The 18,840-nt window shown below is 39.3% G+C and overlaps 1 protein-coding gene across 1 annotated transcript in view; it reads right to left on the bottom strand.

Annotated features, from left to right (window-relative positions):
• Positions 1-18,840, bottom strand: part of LOC134303242 (tigger transposable element-derived protein 1-like) — a 34,918-nt gene that overhangs the window by 13,220 nt on the left and 2,858 nt on the right. The window contains exons 3-4 of the mRNA XM_062988587.1: positions 14,670-14,792; positions 12,355-12,483 (exon numbers count right to left, since the gene is read on the bottom strand). Of these exons, the coding sequence (XP_062844657.1) occupies positions 12,355-12,483; positions 14,670-14,792 (252 nt within the window). The remainder of the gene's footprint in view (positions 1-12,354; positions 12,484-14,669; positions 14,793-18,840) is intronic.

The following is an 18,840-nucleotide window of genomic DNA, read 5'->3' as shown; positions in this document are numbered from 1 at the left end:
GGGGGAGAATTTAGTTAGACTAGGAGACAAAAACATAAACATATAGTTCGCAGACACATAGACCATCTTTGAAAACACTAGTTAAGTGCAACACACATAGTTTAGCTACAAAACGCAAGGGGTTAGTTCAGGATTGTTTACAATGTATATATGTTTGGTACTCTGCTATTTTTAGGAAATGTTTGTGCTGCTGTGGAAACAGGTAAGACCGACAGGGGAGAATCCATAAGACATTAGGAGTCATGCAGAGACACAGGAGCTATGGGCCCCTTCTGAATATCTGCAGCTCTGTCTGGTGGAGGACAACCTGAACGGACTTCCTGTAGAAGCCACGCACCCATTGTTTTTATTTTTATTTTTCTTCTCTTTTTGATTTCCTATTTTTTAAATTACTTTATTTTGATTTCCTGTTTTTATTATTTTTTGTTTGTTCGTTTGTTTTAGGGTTAGGAGCTGTTGCGATAGGTACGGTTCCTTTAGTTTAATTGGTAGCCTTTTTATTTTTAGAAACGTTTTATTGTATAAAATTCAGCCCAGTGGCCATGTAGTCAGAAGGGGTTAAATTGGGGGGTTGCTGACGGCTATCCTTATCTCCTGGGATCTAGAAACACCTAACCTATAGTTAAAAGTTATTGTGAAAGCATTAAGATGCTTTCAAGGGGGGTTTGTTAGGTTTTTAACATAACATCATTATTAAACATAAATTACATCCAGACCACATGGTCTATTGTTCAAAATGACGCCGTGACCCGGATCCCCCCCCCCTGACTCATACCGAAGGGGGGAGGCGGAGCCCGGGGCTTTTTAGCACATTTCATTGGCTCCAACAGCAGCGGCGTAGGAGGAGCCTAGACTAGTTTAAAAAAAGGGATGGCGGGCTCAGGTCTGCCTCTTTCTTACGTGGTGTGTCTAGGCTGCAGGAGTAAGGAGCGCCGGCCGGCTTAGCTCTGATATATATTCACAGATTATTTTTACACTTAATAAAGTGTTTTAAAGAGTACTTTCTGGACTTCCTTCGACTGCTTTCTTCAGGACCTTTTGAACAAAAGATTTATCTTAACACTATCTATCTATCTATCTATCTATCTATCTATCTATCTATCTATCTATCTATCTATCTATCTATCTATCTATCTATCTATCATCTATCTATCCATCCATCTATCCATCCATCTATCCATCCATCCATCCATCCATCCATCTATCATCTATCTATCTATCTATCTATCATCCATCCATCCATCCATCCATCCATCTATCATCTATCTATCTATCTATCTATCTATCTATCTATCTATCTATCATCTATCCATCCATCCATCCATCCATCCATCCATCCATCCATCCATCCATCTATCATCTATCTATCTATCTATCTATCTATCTATCTATCTATCTATCTATCTATCCATCCATCCATCCATCCATCCATCCATCCATCCATCCATCCATCTATCTATCATCTATCTATCTATCTATCTATCATCTATCTATCTATCTATCTATCTATCATCAGAACGACATAATTTCTCGTTATAACGACATACTGACGGCTTTTTATTTTATCTGTGAGGCAGCAATACGCTTCCGTATAAAATAACGTGAATGTGTTTTTAATAAATTATTAGATTGATAAATGATGACACTCCGATCAATTGATTCATTTTGCTGATGGGGTCAAGTGAATCGATTCATCAGTACTGAATCATCTGTGATGCTAACAGTTAGCAGAGCAGCTAGCAGTTTGGGTGTTAAATAAAACGGAAGTTGAAGCTCCTCAAAACCTCACAGTGATATTTTATTATGAACTAGAAGTTTTATTATTATTTAGAATGAAGTTAATAATTAAAGTGTAAAAATAAATCAATATTTTACTTACAGATGATTCACTTTAGTACACAGGCTGCTGCAGCTTCTTCTTCTTCTTGTTTGAATTGAGGTGGCTGATCTACACTGTTCAGGTTCATTATCACCACCTACTGGACTGCAGTGTGAGTCCAGATATAAACACCTCATTCATTCATCCTGGATAGGAGACCAGGTCAAAACAGGTCAGCAGTGAGTGAGAAGCTGTTGGAACGTGGCTAACACTGTCCACAATCTAGCAAGCTTCACCTCATTATGGGATCAGACACTGATATACCAGAAACTCGACCCTGTTTTTATCACCGCCAATGAGAATCTCGGCGTCTTCATCTCCAATATACGGTGGCCGAGAAGTGCAAAACAAATGAACATTTCAGAAAACAAAATTACAAAAAAAACCAAAAACAAATTTACAATGAAAACAAAACAAATTTACGAGTGCAGTGTTTGTAAATTTGTTTTCGGCATATGTAATTTTGTTTTCTAAAATGTAAATTTGTTTTGCACTTCTCGGCCGCTGATTTCTGATGGAAAGGGTAGGTACAATACACCGGAAGTGCGTGTTGCTTACCTGCTGTCAATCAAACTGTTTCTCAGCGGTAAAGTGAACGGAGATTGTGATGGTGACGATAAACAAGGTTTTGTCTAGTTTGTGGAAATCATTTTATCCAGTTGAGCCACTATTGTTTTTCTTGTGGAAAGTTATTAGATTGTTTGTGCAGATGTTTAGACGTGGCGTGTGCATCTCTATCTACCGTCCACTCTTCTAAACATCTAAGGAATTCCCACAAGAACAACAAAAGCGGTGTGCGCGCTGGTTATAGCAGCATGACCTGTTTAATACACCGCTGTATGAGTAGCACAGTGGGTGGGAGCACACCTTACACAGTCATGAGAACAAACGTTTTATTTATGGTGTTTAACATTTATTATTTTCATTCTTTATAATAATAAGTCAGAACCATATTTTAGGCAAAACATCGCACTCTGCCCACTGCGCTACTCATACAGCGGTGTATTACACAGGTTATGCTGCTATAACCAGCGCACACACACCGTTACTAAGAATAAAAGTGAACACTACTTAATATAATAACCAAACGCTTTCTAATTCCCACTACAGCAGCAGTTTCCTTCTGTTTCATACACATCACACTGTCTCCCACTGAGAAAAATACGGAACAAAGCGCGTCCTGTATCAGTTCAATACAGGCGTTTAGTCTCCAAATAAAGAAGGATTCTGTATTTTATTGGACGGTGGGTAACCCTGGTTTGATTGTCTCTTATATCGTGAGTGAGATAAAACACAGCACCAAAGCTTTAAATCAGTCCCGCACATGCTGCTTTAATATAAGCTCCGATACACTGAGTTCAGTGTTACAAAAGTGAAACAAGCTTCAAAGCCTCGGTATCAAATGTTCCGTCCCTAATAAACAATGTTTTGTCCATTTTGTGTTAATTATTTTCATTATTTCGCTTATTATTTATTATAATTATTAGTTTCTCTTGTGGTTAGTCCTTAGATGTTTAGAAGAGCGGACGGCAGATAGAGATGCACACGCCACGTCTAAACATCTGCACAAACTATCTAATAACTTTCCACAAGAAAAACAAACGTGGGTCAACTAGTACAAACTAGACAAAACCTTGTTTATCGTCACCATCACAAACTCCGTTCACTTTACCGCTGACAAACAGTTTGATTGACAACAGGTAAGCAACACGCACTTCCGGTGTTATTGTACCTACCCTTTCCGTCAGAAATCGGCGGCCGAGAAGTGCAGAACAAATATACATTTTAGAAAACAAAATTACATATGCCGAAACTAATTTACAAACACTGGGTACCCAAGCACTCGTAAATTTGTTTTGTTTTCGTTGTAAAGTTGTTTTGTTTTAGTTGTAAATTTGTTTCCTGAAATGTTAATTTGTTTTGCACTTCTCGGCCACCGTACCGATACCTCCAGCTCCCGTTCTGTCTTTCTGTTAGTGCAACCACCTCCATACCATACAACACAGCAGGATTCAGTACTGTCGGATACCCTTACTGTCAGTACTGACAGATACCCAGTACTGTCACAAACTACTCCTGTCTCTCTTCACCACCCACTTCACCATTAAAAAGTCTCATTAATATGAACAACGATAGAACACGGGGGTGAAACGCCTCTGTCCCAGTTTTTTGGAGTGTGTTGGAGGCATCAAATTCTATATTTATTTATATTTATAAAATGCATTGAACAATAAAACATTGGAAATCTTTTCTTTCTACTTTTATCAGTAAAATAAAGATTCAAAAGAATGAAGCACATCGCAGATTTTTCTTTTTATTGCATTTTACTGAACGTCCCAACTTCTGAGGAAATAGAATTTGTATTTTGGAATGGTTGACAGCTTATCTTGAGGCATATTACCACCATCTACTGGACTGGACTCTTGATGTTGATATGAAGATTACCTTTGATTGGCTGTTCTACATCCTATTATTCAAGTCTATATCTCAAAAATAATAGAATAGTGATTTTTGTGTTTAGTGTTTATGCTTTGTGTGATTCTTCCTGTTAGAAACTCTGTACTGACATGTTCCACTCTGTCCTCTGCTTCACATCAATCACACCTTTGTGGTTGTTTCCCCATCGTTATTAAATAGGATTTTAATCCACAACCGTTTATTCATACATTAACATTAAAATATTGGGCTTGTTGTGCAGTTACAGGACCAGGTAAACCTGGTGGTCATTGAGACAATAATGAACTCTATACTCCAATATTTTCAAAACAAATCTGAGGTCGTCTGAGTAACATATTAATCTGGGTGAAAGAATGCAGTTGTAGTGAGAGATTTAACATGGGGTTCACAGGTAAGCAAGGACTCAAATACAGTGGGGTCAAAAAGTATTTAGTCAGCCACTGATTGTGCAGGTTCTCCTACTTAGAAAGATGAGAGAGGTCTGTAATTTTCATCATAGCTACACTTCAACTATGAGAGACAAAATGAGAAAAAAAAATCCAGGAAATCACATTGTAAGACTTTTAAAGAATTTATTTGTAAATTATGGTGGAAAATAAGTATTTGGTCACCCACAAACAAGCAAGATTTCTGGCTCTCACAGACCTGTAACTTCTTCTTTAAGAAGCTCTTCTGTCCTCCACTCGTTACCTGTATTAATGGCACCTGTTTGACCTCGTTATCTGTATAAAAGACACCTGTCCACAGCCTCAAACAGTCAGACTCCAAACTCAACCATGGCCAAGACTAAAGAGCTGTCGAAGGACACCAGGAAGAAAATTGTAGACCTGCACCAGGCTGGGAAGAGTGAATCTACAATAGGCAAGCAGGTTGGTGTGAATAAATCAGCTGTGGGAACAATTGTAAGAAAATGGAAGACATACAAGACCATTGATAATCTCCCTCGATCCCGTGGGGTCAAAATGATCATGAGAACGGTGAGCAAAAATCACAGAACTACACGGAGGGACCTGATGAATGACCTGCAGAGAGCTGGGACCAAAGTAACAAAGGCTACCATCAGTAACACACTACGCCGAGAGGGACTCAAATCCTGCAGTGCCAGGCGTGTCCCCCTGCTTAAGCCAGTACATGTCCAGGCCCGTCTGAAGTTTGCCAGAGAGCATATGGATGATCCAGAAGAGGATTGGGAGAATATCATGTGGTCAGATGAAACCAAAATGGAACTTTTTGGTAAAAACTCAACTCGTCATGTTTGGAGGAAGAAGAATGCTGAGTTGCATCCCAAGAACACCATACCTACTGTGAAGCATGGGGGTGGAAACATCATGCTTTGGGGCTGTTTTTCTGCAAAGGGGACAGGACGACTGATCCGTGTTAAGGGAAGAATGAACAAGGCCATGTATCGTGAGATTTTAAGCCAAAACCTCCTTCCATCAGTGAGAGCATTGAAGATGGAACGTGGCTGGGTCTTCCAGCATGACAATGATCCCAAACACACCGCTCGGGTAACGAAGGAGTGGCTCCGTAAAAAGCATTTCAAGGTCCTGGAGTGGCCTAGCCAGTCTCCAGACCTCAACCCCATAGAACATTTGTGGAGTCCGTGTTGCCCAGCGACAGCCCCAAAACATCACTGCTCTAGAGGAGATCTGCATGGAGGAATGGGCCAAAATAGCAGCTACAGTGTGTGCAAACCTGGTGAAGACTTACAGGAAACATTTCACCTCTGTCATTGCCAACAAAGGTTATGTTACAAAGTATTGAGTTGAACTTTTGTTATTGACCAAATACTTATTTTCCACCATAATTTACAAATAAATTCTTTAAAAATCCTACAATGTGATTTCCTGGATTTTTTTTTCTCATTTTGTCTCTCATAGTTGAAGTGTAGCTATGATGAAAATTACAGACCTCTCTCATCCTTCTAAGTAGGAGAACCTGCACAATCAGTGGCTGACTAAATACTTTTTGGCCCCACTGTAATACACCAAGATTACTGATTACTGGGGCTGACTGGATTGGTACACCATCAAAATCAAATGTGATATAAGGGATTTTAGCCACCTGAGATGTAGAGCCCACCAATAAGACCTCAATCCTTAAGCATTTAGTCTAAGGCGGTTCATATGCAGCCGGAGTTTAAGATCTAAGATACAAGAGGTTAATATAAAAAGAATGGGTCCTAGAACAGATCCCTGAGGCCCTCCTTGAAATACAGTGACAGTGGATGACTTATGAGCACCAATAGAAACAAACGTTATTCATCATCTACTCGGTCTGCCTTCTTCATCATGCAACAGGACAACAATTGAATGTGATCTACTAGACTTGTGTTTTTTTAAGGTATGATAAATAATCCAGTGTGAATGCGCTGGTGTATTTTGAGACGAGTTTGGTCGTTAAATCTTTTCCCACAACGTGAGCACTGATATGGTGTCTCTCCGGTGTGAATGCGCTGGTGGGTTTTGAGAGTGCTCCGTTTATTAAAACTCTTTCCACACTGTGAGCACTGATACGGTCTCTCTCCGGTGTGAATGCGCTGGTGTATTCCGAGATGATTCTGTTCATTAAAATTCTTCCCACACTGTAAGCAGTAAAATGGCTTCTCTCCAGTGTGAATGCGCTGGTGTTTTTTTAAATTACTCTGTTCAATAAAACTCCTCCCACACTGTGAGCACTGATACGGTTTCTCTCCAGTGTGAATGCGCTGGTGGGTTTTAAGACTACTGTGTAAATTAAAACTCTTCCCACACTGTAAACACCGATATGGTTTCTCTCCAGTGTGAATGCGCTGGTGGTTTTTGAGGTCGCTTTGTCTAATAAAACTCTTTTCACACTGTGAGCACTGATACGGTTTCTCTCCAGTGTGAATGTGCTGGTGTATTTTGAGAGCACTCTGTTTATTAAAACCCTTTCCACACTGTGAGCACTGATACGGTTTTTCGCCAGTGTGAATGCGCTGGTGTTCTTTAAGAACACTCAGTCGGGTAAAACTCTTCCCACACTGTGAGCACTGATATGGTTTCTCTCCAGTGTGAATGCGCTGGTGTATCTTGAGAGCACTCTGGGACCTGAAGCTCTTCCCACAGTGTGAGCAGATGTTTCCTTCTTCCTGTGTGGGACTGAGAGAGGTGTTAATGCTGACAGTACCAGAGGACGTTTGCTGATTACTGGAGCTTCTGGTGGGCGTCAGATCCTCATGTTCAGTCTTAATCTTCACCAGCGCATCATCATATTTATCATGGTTGCAGCTCTTGATGTGATTGTGGAGGTGATTTTGGGTTGTAGAGGAACGTGGACACGAGGAGCAGGAGAAATCCTTGTTCAGTTCTGAAGCAGAAAATAATCAAATACATTTATAACATTATAAATAATAAAATACATTTATAACATTATAAATAATAAAATACATTTATAACATTATAAATAATAAATACATTTATAACATTATAAATAATAAAATACATTTATAACATTATAAATAATAAAATACATTTATAACATTATAAATAATCAAATACATTTATAACATTATAAATAATAAATACATTTATAACATTATAAATAATAAAATACATTTATAACATTATAAATAATAAAATACATTTATAACATTATAAATAATAAAATACATTTATAACATTATAAATAATAAAATACATTTATAACATTATAAATAATAAACTACATTTATAACATTATAAATAATAAATACATTTATAACATTATAAATAATAAAATACATTTATAACATTATAAATAATAAAATACATTTATAACATTATAAATAATAAACTACATTTATAACATTATAAATAATAAACTACATTTATAACATTATAAATAATAAAATACATTTATAACATTATAAATAATAAAACACATTTATAACATTATAAATAATAAACTACATTTATAACATTATAAATAATAAACTACATTTATAACATTATAAATAATAAAATACATTTATAACATTATAAATAATAAAATACATTTATAACATTATAAATAATAAACTACATTTATAACATTATAAATAATAAACTACATTTATAACATTATAAATAATAAAATACATTTATAACATTATAAATAATAAACTACATTTATAACATTATAAATAACAAACTACATTTATAACATTATAAATAATAAAATACATTTATAACATTATAAATAATAAAATACATTTATAACATTATAAATAATAAAATACATTTATAACATTATAAATAATAAAATACATTTATAACATTATAAATAATAAAATACATTTATAACATTATAAATAATAAAATACATTTATAACATTATAAATAATCAAATACATTTATAACATTATAAATAATCAAATACATTTATAACATTATAAATAATAAAATACATTTATAACATTATAAATAATAAAATATATTTATAACATTATAAATAATAAAATACATTTATAACCTTATAAATAATAAAATACATTTATAACATTATAAATAATAAAATACATTTATAACATTATAAATAATAAACTACATTTATAACATTATAAATAATAAATACATTTATAACATTATAAATAATAAAATACATTTATAACATTATAAATAATAAAATACATTTATAACATTATAAATAATAAAATACATTTAACATTATAAATAATAAAATACATTTATAACATTATAAATAATAAAATACATTTATAACATTATAAATAATAAAATACATTTATAACATTATAAATAATAAAATACATTTATAACATTATAAATAATAAAATATATTCATAACATTATAAATAATAAAATACATTTATAACATTATAAATAATAAAATACATTTATAACATTATAAATAATAAAATACATTTATAACATTATAAATAATAAAATATATTCATAACATTATAAATAATAAACTACATTTATAACATTATAAATAATAAAATACATTTATAACCTTATAAATAATGAAATACATTTATAACATTATAAATAATAAAATACATTTATAACATTATAAATAATAAACTACATTTATAACATTATAAATAATAAATACATTTGTAACATTATAAAAAATAAAATACATTTATAACATTATAAAGAATAAAATACATTTATAACATTATAAATAATAAAATACATTTATAACATTATAAATAATAAAATACATTTATAACATTATAAATAATAAAGATTGTTAGTAAATGTTAAACTGAGATCCGATGCTAAAGTCCTGTAACGTGATTCATCCTGCATTCATCATTTCCTGCTCACACTGATCTGCATGAGCACAATACAAGCTTTCACTGTATGATGTTTCATCCCAGGTGCCTCTGATTCTATTCAATACAAATATCTTACTGAGTTCATCTTTATCTTCAGCTTCTTCCTTCTTCACAGGCTTCATCTGGAAACCTCCACAGTTGGTCCTCTGGGGTGAGGTGTTCCTCAGAGGTGACGTGTTCCACAGGGATTATGGATTCTTCACCTGAAATTTCTTTGTTTTGTGAAGAAAAAAAATAAGGTTGTTATTGTTGGTAGTAACGACCAACTTCTTTATTTTGCATCGTCCCTGGAAAAGACGACGTGTTGAAGTCAGCACATGTTGCTGATAACAGTCTGGATCCTTTTCGTCTTTGGTCCGGATCACACATACACGTTTCCACCCTTGGGGAAGATGGCGGCACGTTTACTTCAGCGTCTCACCAGGCTTAGTGATCTAGCGTTTATTTACTTGGCAATTTACTGCGTTTTCACTGGAATCACTCGTGTGAACTACACATACACGCTCTGTTTAAGGAATTGTCATATTTATTAAAGGAAAAAAAACAGCATAAAACACTACTTCAGCCGCCTCTATTCTTACCCTGATGCTCCCATCACTCTGGAACAGGGTAAATCTGGACTCATCAGACCACATGACCTTCTTCCATTGCTCCAGAGTCCGATCTTTATGCTCCCTAGCAAAGTGAAGCTGTTTTTGCCGGTTAGCCTCACTGATGAGTGGTTTTCTTAAGGCTACACAGCTGTTTAGTCCCAATCCCTTGAGTTTCCTTCACACTGTGCGTGTGGAAATGCTCTTACTGTCACTATTAAACATCCCAGAGTTCTACTGGAGTTTTTCTACCATTTGATTTCACCAAACGTTTAAGTGATCGCCCATCACCATCATTCAAGATTTTTTTCCGACCACATTCCTTCCTCGAAGATGGTGCCCCCCCCCCTTTTAATAATGCGTTGGACAGTTCTTAACCCGATTTTAGTTTCAGCTTCTCCTTAGATGTTTTCTCTGCTTTTCTCATGCCAATAATTTGACCCTTCTGAAACAGATGAACATCTTTTCCACGACCACAGGACGTGTCTTTCCACATGGTTGTTTACCAAATGAGAAGCTACTCACTGCATCAGTTAGGGTTAAATAACTTGTTGCCAGCTGAAACATAATCACCCATGCAGTAATTATCCAATGGGAGGCTCTTACCTATTTGCTTAGCTACATCCAGATGGTGACCTTTGTTTTGGCCAGGCAGTGTATACTAATCTACAGGGGTTGGACAAAATAACTGAAACACCTGTCATTTTAGTGTGGTAGGTTTCATGGCTAAATTGGACCAGTCTGGTGGCCAATCTTCATTAATTGCAAATTGCACCAGTAAGAGCAGAGTGTGAAGGTTCAATTAGCAGGGTAAGAGCACAGTTTTGCTCAAAATATTGCAATGCACACAACATTATGGGTGACATACCAGAGTTCAAAAGAGGACAAATTGTTGGTGCACGTCTTGCTGGCGCATCTGTGACCAAGACAGCAAGTCTTTGTGATGTATCAAGAGCCACGGTATCCAGGGTAATGTCAGCATACCACCAAGAAGGACAAACCACATCCAACAGGATTAACTGTGGACGCACGAGGAAGCTGTCTGAAAGGGATGTTCGGGTGCTAACCCGGATTGTATCCAAAAAACATAAAACCACAGCTGCCCAAATCACGGCAGAATTAAATGTGCACCTCAACTCTCCTGTTTCCACCAGAACTGTCCGTCGGGAGCTCCACAGGGTCAATATACACGGCCGGGCTGCTATAGCCAAACCTTTGGTCACTCGTGCCAATGCCAAACGTCGGTTTCAATGGTGCAAGGAGCGCAAATCTTGGGCTGTGGACAATGTGAAACATGTATTGTTCTCTGATGAGTTCACCTTTACTGTTTTCCCCACATCCGGGAGAGTTACGGTGTGGAGAAGCCCCAAAGAAGCGTACCACCCAGACTGTTTCATGCCCAGAGTGAAGCATGGGGGTGGATCAGTGATGGTTTGGGCTGCCATATCATGGCATTCCCTTGGCCCAATACTTGTGCTAGATGGGTGCGTCACTGCCAAGGACTACCGAACCATTCTGGAGGACCATGTGCATCCAATGGCGGTGCCGTGTATCAGGATGACAATGCACCAATACACACAGCAAGACTGGTGAAAGATTGGTTTGATGAACATGAAAGTGAAGTTGAACATCTCCCATGGCCTGCACAGTCACCAGATCTAAATATTATTGAGCCACTTTGGGGTGTTTTGGAGAAGCGAGTCAGGAAACGTTTTCCTCCACCAGCATCACGTAGTGACCTGGCCACTATCCTGCAAGAAGAATGGCTTAAAATCCCTCTGACCACTGTGCAGGACTTGTATATGTCATTTCCAAGACGAATTGACGCTGTATTGGCCGCAAAAGGAGGCCCTACACCATACTAATAAATTATTGTGGTCTAAAACCAGGTGTTTCAGTTTCATTGTCCAACCCCTGTATATAGTGTGTACTAGTCTATACAGTGGGTACTAGTCTATACAGTGTGTACTAGTCTATACAGTGGGTACTAGTCTATACAGTGTGTACTAGTCTATACACTGTACAGTCAGCATGATCTGTTTAATATTCTGTAATATTCTCCTCATTTCACTTACCTGCTCACTTATGCACTAAAATCTACAATTTAAACACTAGATCACAAAAATATTATAAAAATATCTTACGGAGTTCATGTTTATCTTCAGCTTCTTCCTTCTTCACAGGCTTCATCTGGAAACCTCCACACTGTTGGTCCGCTGGGGTGAGGTGTTCCTCAGAGGTGACATGTTCCACAGGGATTATGGATCCTTCACCTGAAATTCCATCAATATTAGAAGAAGAAACTCAACAACTGGAGGAAACTGAAGGTTGTGGGTTTGGTTTTTTAATCACAAATAAATCCTGTAGAAATACATCTGCAGATGCATATGGACACATCATCAGTGATGTTAAAAAAACCAGAAACACCCAGTGATTCCAGGAACATCATACACCCTCATCCAGGTGGCCCAGCCGGGGTTGATCAGACCCCAGCTTGTGTCCAAAAGGCTAACTAGCTACCACGAGTCCATGGTTCTCCTCTCTTGAGCCACAGCCATCTTGAGGCCCTCTCTGCCGCTTCGGGTGGTGTTGCGGATGGCTCTCCTCTTCCGCACTCCCTCGATGCCTAAACTACTTAAGGCTCTGACCAAGAAACGGGCCGCGAATCCCGTGCATCCAACCTCCACTGGGAGGCACCTCGCTCTCCATCCAGCCTGCTGACAGTCGCTGACCGGACCACATACTTGGAAAGCTTCCTCTCAGACGCTTCTTCCAAGTGATCTTCCCATGGGACTGTCAGCTCCAGCAGCACAGCTTGCTTTGTCGATTCAGACATGAGGACAATGTCTGGTTGAAGGGTGGTGACAGCAATGTGGCTGGGGAACTTCAGCTGTCGTTCGAGGTCCACCAACAGCTTCCAGTCTCCAGCAGAAGTCAAGATGCCTGCCGGTGATCTTTTGACCGGGGCTGCCTGCTCCCCAGCTCTAACGAAGGCAATGGTTTTCTTGGAGGGATGAAACTGCTTTGCCCACACAAGTCCAGCGCTGATGGCTTCCGCGATGGGCTTAAGGACTTGGTCATGCCTCCATCGGTATCGTCCTTCTCCAAGTGCCATCGTACAGCAGCTGAGGATGTGCTCTAGGGTACCTCTCTTAGAACACAAAGGATATGCTGGTGTTTCTGCTATGCCCCATGTGTGCAAGTTAGATGGGCTTGGAAGCACATCATACACCGCTTCGATGAGGAACTTAATGCGGTGAGGCTCGGCTTTCCAAATCTCAGTCCAGGTCACTTTCCTCTCGACCGCGTTCTCCCATCTTGACCAAGCCCCCTGTTGCCTCATTCCCACTGCCTTGCATAATCTTACCTCCACCACAGCTGCTCTCACTTCCTCTTGAACAAGGTGCCGCCTTTCCTTCCCTCTGATGTTCAGTTGGGGAGTTGGAAAGGATCCTACCCCGGCTCTGCCTCTTGTGACCACTTCCACTAGGCTTCTGTGACACAGTCTTGCCTCAGCCTCTTCCTCTGCCCTACACTTCCTGCCCGACCTCACTTGGATTCCAGCTTTGGCCACCTTCGGATCACAAGAATCCCTGTACTGCATCACTTCTCTAGCTCTTGTAACCTTAAATTCCTCTTCCAAGGATTTGATGGGCAGCTGCAATTTGTTGTTATGCCCATAGAGTGCGATGCTGCTCAGGCTCTTTGGTAACCCGAGCCATCTCCGAAGGTGGTTGCTGACCTTCTTCTCTAGGGTCTCAACTGTAGAGATTGGGACAGCATAGGCGAGGAGGGGCCACAGGATCCTGGGAAGGACGCCATGCTGGTAGACCCAGGCTTTGAACTTTCCAGGTAGAACTGCACTTCCGGTTCAGGGGGATCTATAAGAATGTTGCACTCTCCCAGCTCCAGCTCTCTTTCGGGGTCGCTGTACATCTGCGTGAGGTGTTGGTCAATTTCTTCCTGTGAAGAGGCAAGTTTTTCACTGCGCTTCTGCCCTAGCAGGTCTTTAGTGAACTTGAAGGGGCTGGCGATAAAGGCAGCTCGTTTACGTGCCCTCTCTGATGACACTCTGCCCGGCGGAGAACCCTGATCTTCTTTCGCAGGATGCAAATTAACTGGGCTAGGCCAATGCGATCCTCTTCTCCTGCCATCTCTCCGAGCCATCACTGTCTCTCCAGTAGTCACCACACTATTCATGGTTGTCATCTTTCCTGGCTGTCACTGATGTCTCAGGGTGTTCACTGTATAAATACATCTGCAGATGCATATGGGCACATCATCAGTGATGTTCCTGGAATCACTGGGTGTTTCGGGTCTTTCAACATCATACACCCTCATCCAGGTGACCCAGCCTGGATTGATCAGACCCCAGCTAGATCACAAAAATATTACAAGTAATTCAGACACAACCAAATAGGGAGAAATTATTTTACTCAAGATAAAAAAAAAAACTTACTGAGTTCATCTTTACCTTCAGGTTCTTCCTTCTTCACAGGCTTCATGTGGAAACCTCCACACTGTTGGTCCCCTGGGGTGAGGTGTTCCTCAGAGGTGACCACAGGGATTATGGATCCTTCATCTGAAATTCCATCAATATAAGAAGAAACAACTCAACAACTGGAGGAAACTGAAGGTTGTGGGTTTGATTCTCCAATCACAAATAAATCCTAGTTAGATTAAAACTTAAATCCAGACTGGAGTGTATCAGCACAGGACAGTACGGTACAGTACAGGTTCTAATCCCACTATCCACATTCTCTTATTATTTCTACTGATTAGTGACTCCAATACTAACCGCACTGTACTGTACCATACTGTACTGTACTGTACCATACTGTACTGTACCATACTGTACTGTACCTCACTGTACTGTACCATACTGTACTGTACCATACTGTACTGTACCACACTGTACTGTACAATACTGTACCATACTGTACTGTACCACACTGTACTGTACCATACTGTAATGTACCATACTGTACTGTACCATACTGTACTGTACCCCACTGTACTGTACCTCACTGTACTGTACCATACTGTACTGTACCTCACTGTACTGTACCACACTGTACCATACTGTACTGTACCATACTGTAATGTACCATACTGTACTGTACCATACTGTACTGTACCCCACTGTACTGTACCATACTGTACTGTACCATACTGTACTGTACCACACTGTACCATACTGTACTGTACCACACTGTACTGTACCATACTGTACTGTACCATACTGTACTGTACCCCACTGTACTGTACCTCACTGTACTGTACCTCACTGTACTGTACCTCACTGTACTGTACCACACTGTACTGTTCCACACTGTACTGTACCTCACTGTACTGTACCACACTGTACTGTACCACACTGTACTGTACCTCACTGTACTGTACCATACTGTACTGTTCCACACTGTACTGTACCACACTGTACTGTTCCACACTGTACTGTACCACACTGTACTGTTCCACACTGTACTGTACCACACTGTACTGTACCACACTGTACTAGAGATCTGGCGATCGATCGACTTTAAATCGATATCGGCCGATTTTCAATCAAAATATGCTATCGACGATCGGACGATATTTCCCAAATGTAGCCGATCCGATCACTTGATATATAAAGATCATGTTAAGTTAACAGCTCAGTGAATTGATCCAGACTTTGCGCTACAAAACACAAACCATCACATCACCATTCATCAACCATCATACAGAAACCATCATGAAAGCTCTTCACGACCTAAAATAACAGAATTAACGTTGTGCATCATACATACGATGCAATTTTGCTGACTGAAATATTTACTTTAAAAAGATAATTCAACCCGGTCACATCTGAGTCGATTCTATCAGCACATTATTCAAACTCGTGTTCAGTTTGGTAACTCGTAAGTGGTTCTTGCTTTTGATGTAAATGAGAACAGAAACGTTACAGAGCCAATCAGAGGCAAAAGTTTATTCATTACCAAATTCGTTAGTTCAGGATCATCTGCTAAACTTTTAGGGTAATCAGAACTTTTAGCTCCACAGACGGAACGAGTCTGACTCGGTGACCGCTCTGTGGTAATAGCGGTTTAATTAAGCTTTTTAATGAAGCTTTTTAATGTAAGAAAGTCACACAAAATGTTCTGTAGTAGCTGGTGTTTATTTAAAACCACAGCATTTATTAATAACAGTAAAAACGGAGAGAGAAACTTACATTCGACTCCTGAATCAGAATCATTTAAAGCGACACTGAACAAAGCGTTTTTTTAAAGAAACACACACACGCTGTTGCTTTCGGTTTATCTTCACTGTGAGGCTCTTTTTAAGTTTTTTTCAGACTAAACTGGATAACATTAAACCTGTGTGTGTGTGGTCAGTTAGACTAATAAGATATGTCTCCTGTGGGTGAAAAAAATTGTTTGGTTACTTTATTATTTACTGCTGATTTTGCGCTAAAAATTGCATGTCATGTTCCACACTGTTTCAGTACTGTTCCACACTGTACTGTTCCACACTGTACTGTACCACACTGTACTGTACCATACTGTACTGTACCACACTGTACTGTACCATACTGTACTGTACCACACTGTACCACACTGTACTGTACCATACTGTACTGTACCTCACTGTACTGTACCATACTGTACCACACTGTACTGTACCACACTGTACTGTACCACACTGTACTGTACCATACTGTACTGTACCACACTGTACCACACTGTACTGTTCCACACTGTACTGTACCACACTGTACTGTACCATACTGTACTGTACCACACTGTACCACACTGTACTGTACCACACTGTACTGTACCATACTGTACTGTACCTCACTGTACTGTACCATACTGTACCACACTGTACTGTACCACACTGTACTGTACCATACTGTACCACACTGTACTGTACCATACTGTACTGTACCACACTGTACTGTACCACACTGTACTGTACCATACTGTACTGTACCATACTGTACCACACTGTACTGTACCATACTGTACTGTACCATACTGTACTGTACCATACTGTACCACACTGTACTGTACCACACTGTACTGTACCATACTGTACTGTACCACACTGTACCACACTGTACTGTACCATACTGTACTGTACCTCACTGTACTGTACCATACTGTACTGTACCTCACTGTACTGTACCATACTGTACCACACTGTACTGTACCACACTGTACTGTACCACACTGTACTGTACCACACTGTACCACACTGTACTGTTCCACACTGTACTGTTCCACACTGTACTGTACCACACTGTACTGTACCATACTGTACTGTACCACACTGTACCACACTGTACTGTACCACACTGTACTGTACCATACTGTACTGTACCTCACTGTACTGTACCATACTGTACCACACTGTACTGTACCACACTGTACTGTACCATACTGTACCACACTGTACTGTACCACACTGTACTGTACCACACTGTACTGTACCACACTGTAATGTACCATACTGTACTGTACCACACTGTACTGTACCATACTGTACCACACTGTACTGTACCATACTGTACTGTACCACACTGTACCACACTGTACCATACTGTACTGTACCTCACTGTACTGTACCATACTGTACTGTACCACACTGTACTGTACCACACTGTACTGTACCATACTGCACTGTACCTCACTGTACTGTACCACACTGTACTGTACCATACTGTACTGTACCATACTGTACTGTACCATACTGTACCACACTGTACTGTACCATACTGTACTGTACCACACTGTACCACACTGTACCATACTGTACTGTACCACACTGTACTGTACCACACTGTACTGTACCATACTGTACTGTACCACACTGTACTGTACCATACTGTACTGTACCATACTGCACTGTACCTCACTGTACTGTACCTCACTGTACTGTACCACACTGTACTGTACCATACTGTACTGTACCATACTGTACCACACTGTACTGTACCATACTGTACTGTACCACACTGTACCACACTGTACCATACTGTACTGTACCTCACTGTACTGTACCATACTGTACTGTACCACACTGTACTGTACCACACTGTACTGTACCTCACTGTACTGTACCTCACTGTACTGTACCACACTGTACTGTACCATACTGTACTGTACCATACTGTACCACACTGTACTGTACCATACTGTACTGTACCACACTGTACCACACTGTACCATACTGTACTGTACCTCACTGTACTGTACCATACTGTACTGTACCACACTGTACTGTACCACACTGTACTGTACCTCACTGTACTGTACCACACTGTACTGTACCACACTGCACTGTACCTCACTGTACCACACTGTACTGTACCATACTGTACCACACTGTACTGTACCATACTGTACCATACTGTACTGTACCATACTGTACTGTACCATACTGTACCACACTGTACTGTACCACACTGTACTGTACCACACTGTCCTGTACCACACTGTACTGTACCTCACTGTACCACACTGTACTGTACCACACTGTACTGTACCATACTGTACCACACTGTACTGTACCATACTGTACCATACTGTACCACACTGTACTGTACCACACTGTACTGTACCATACTGTACTGTACCATACTGTAC

This window comes from Trichomycterus rosablanca, chromosome 2 (assembly GCF_030014385.1).
Source record: "Trichomycterus rosablanca isolate fTriRos1 chromosome 2, fTriRos1.hap1, whole genome shotgun sequence".
Lineage (NCBI taxonomy): Eukaryota > Metazoa > Chordata > Actinopteri > Siluriformes > Trichomycteridae > Trichomycterus > Trichomycterus rosablanca.
This window is presented reverse-complemented; position numbering and strand designations above follow the sequence as displayed.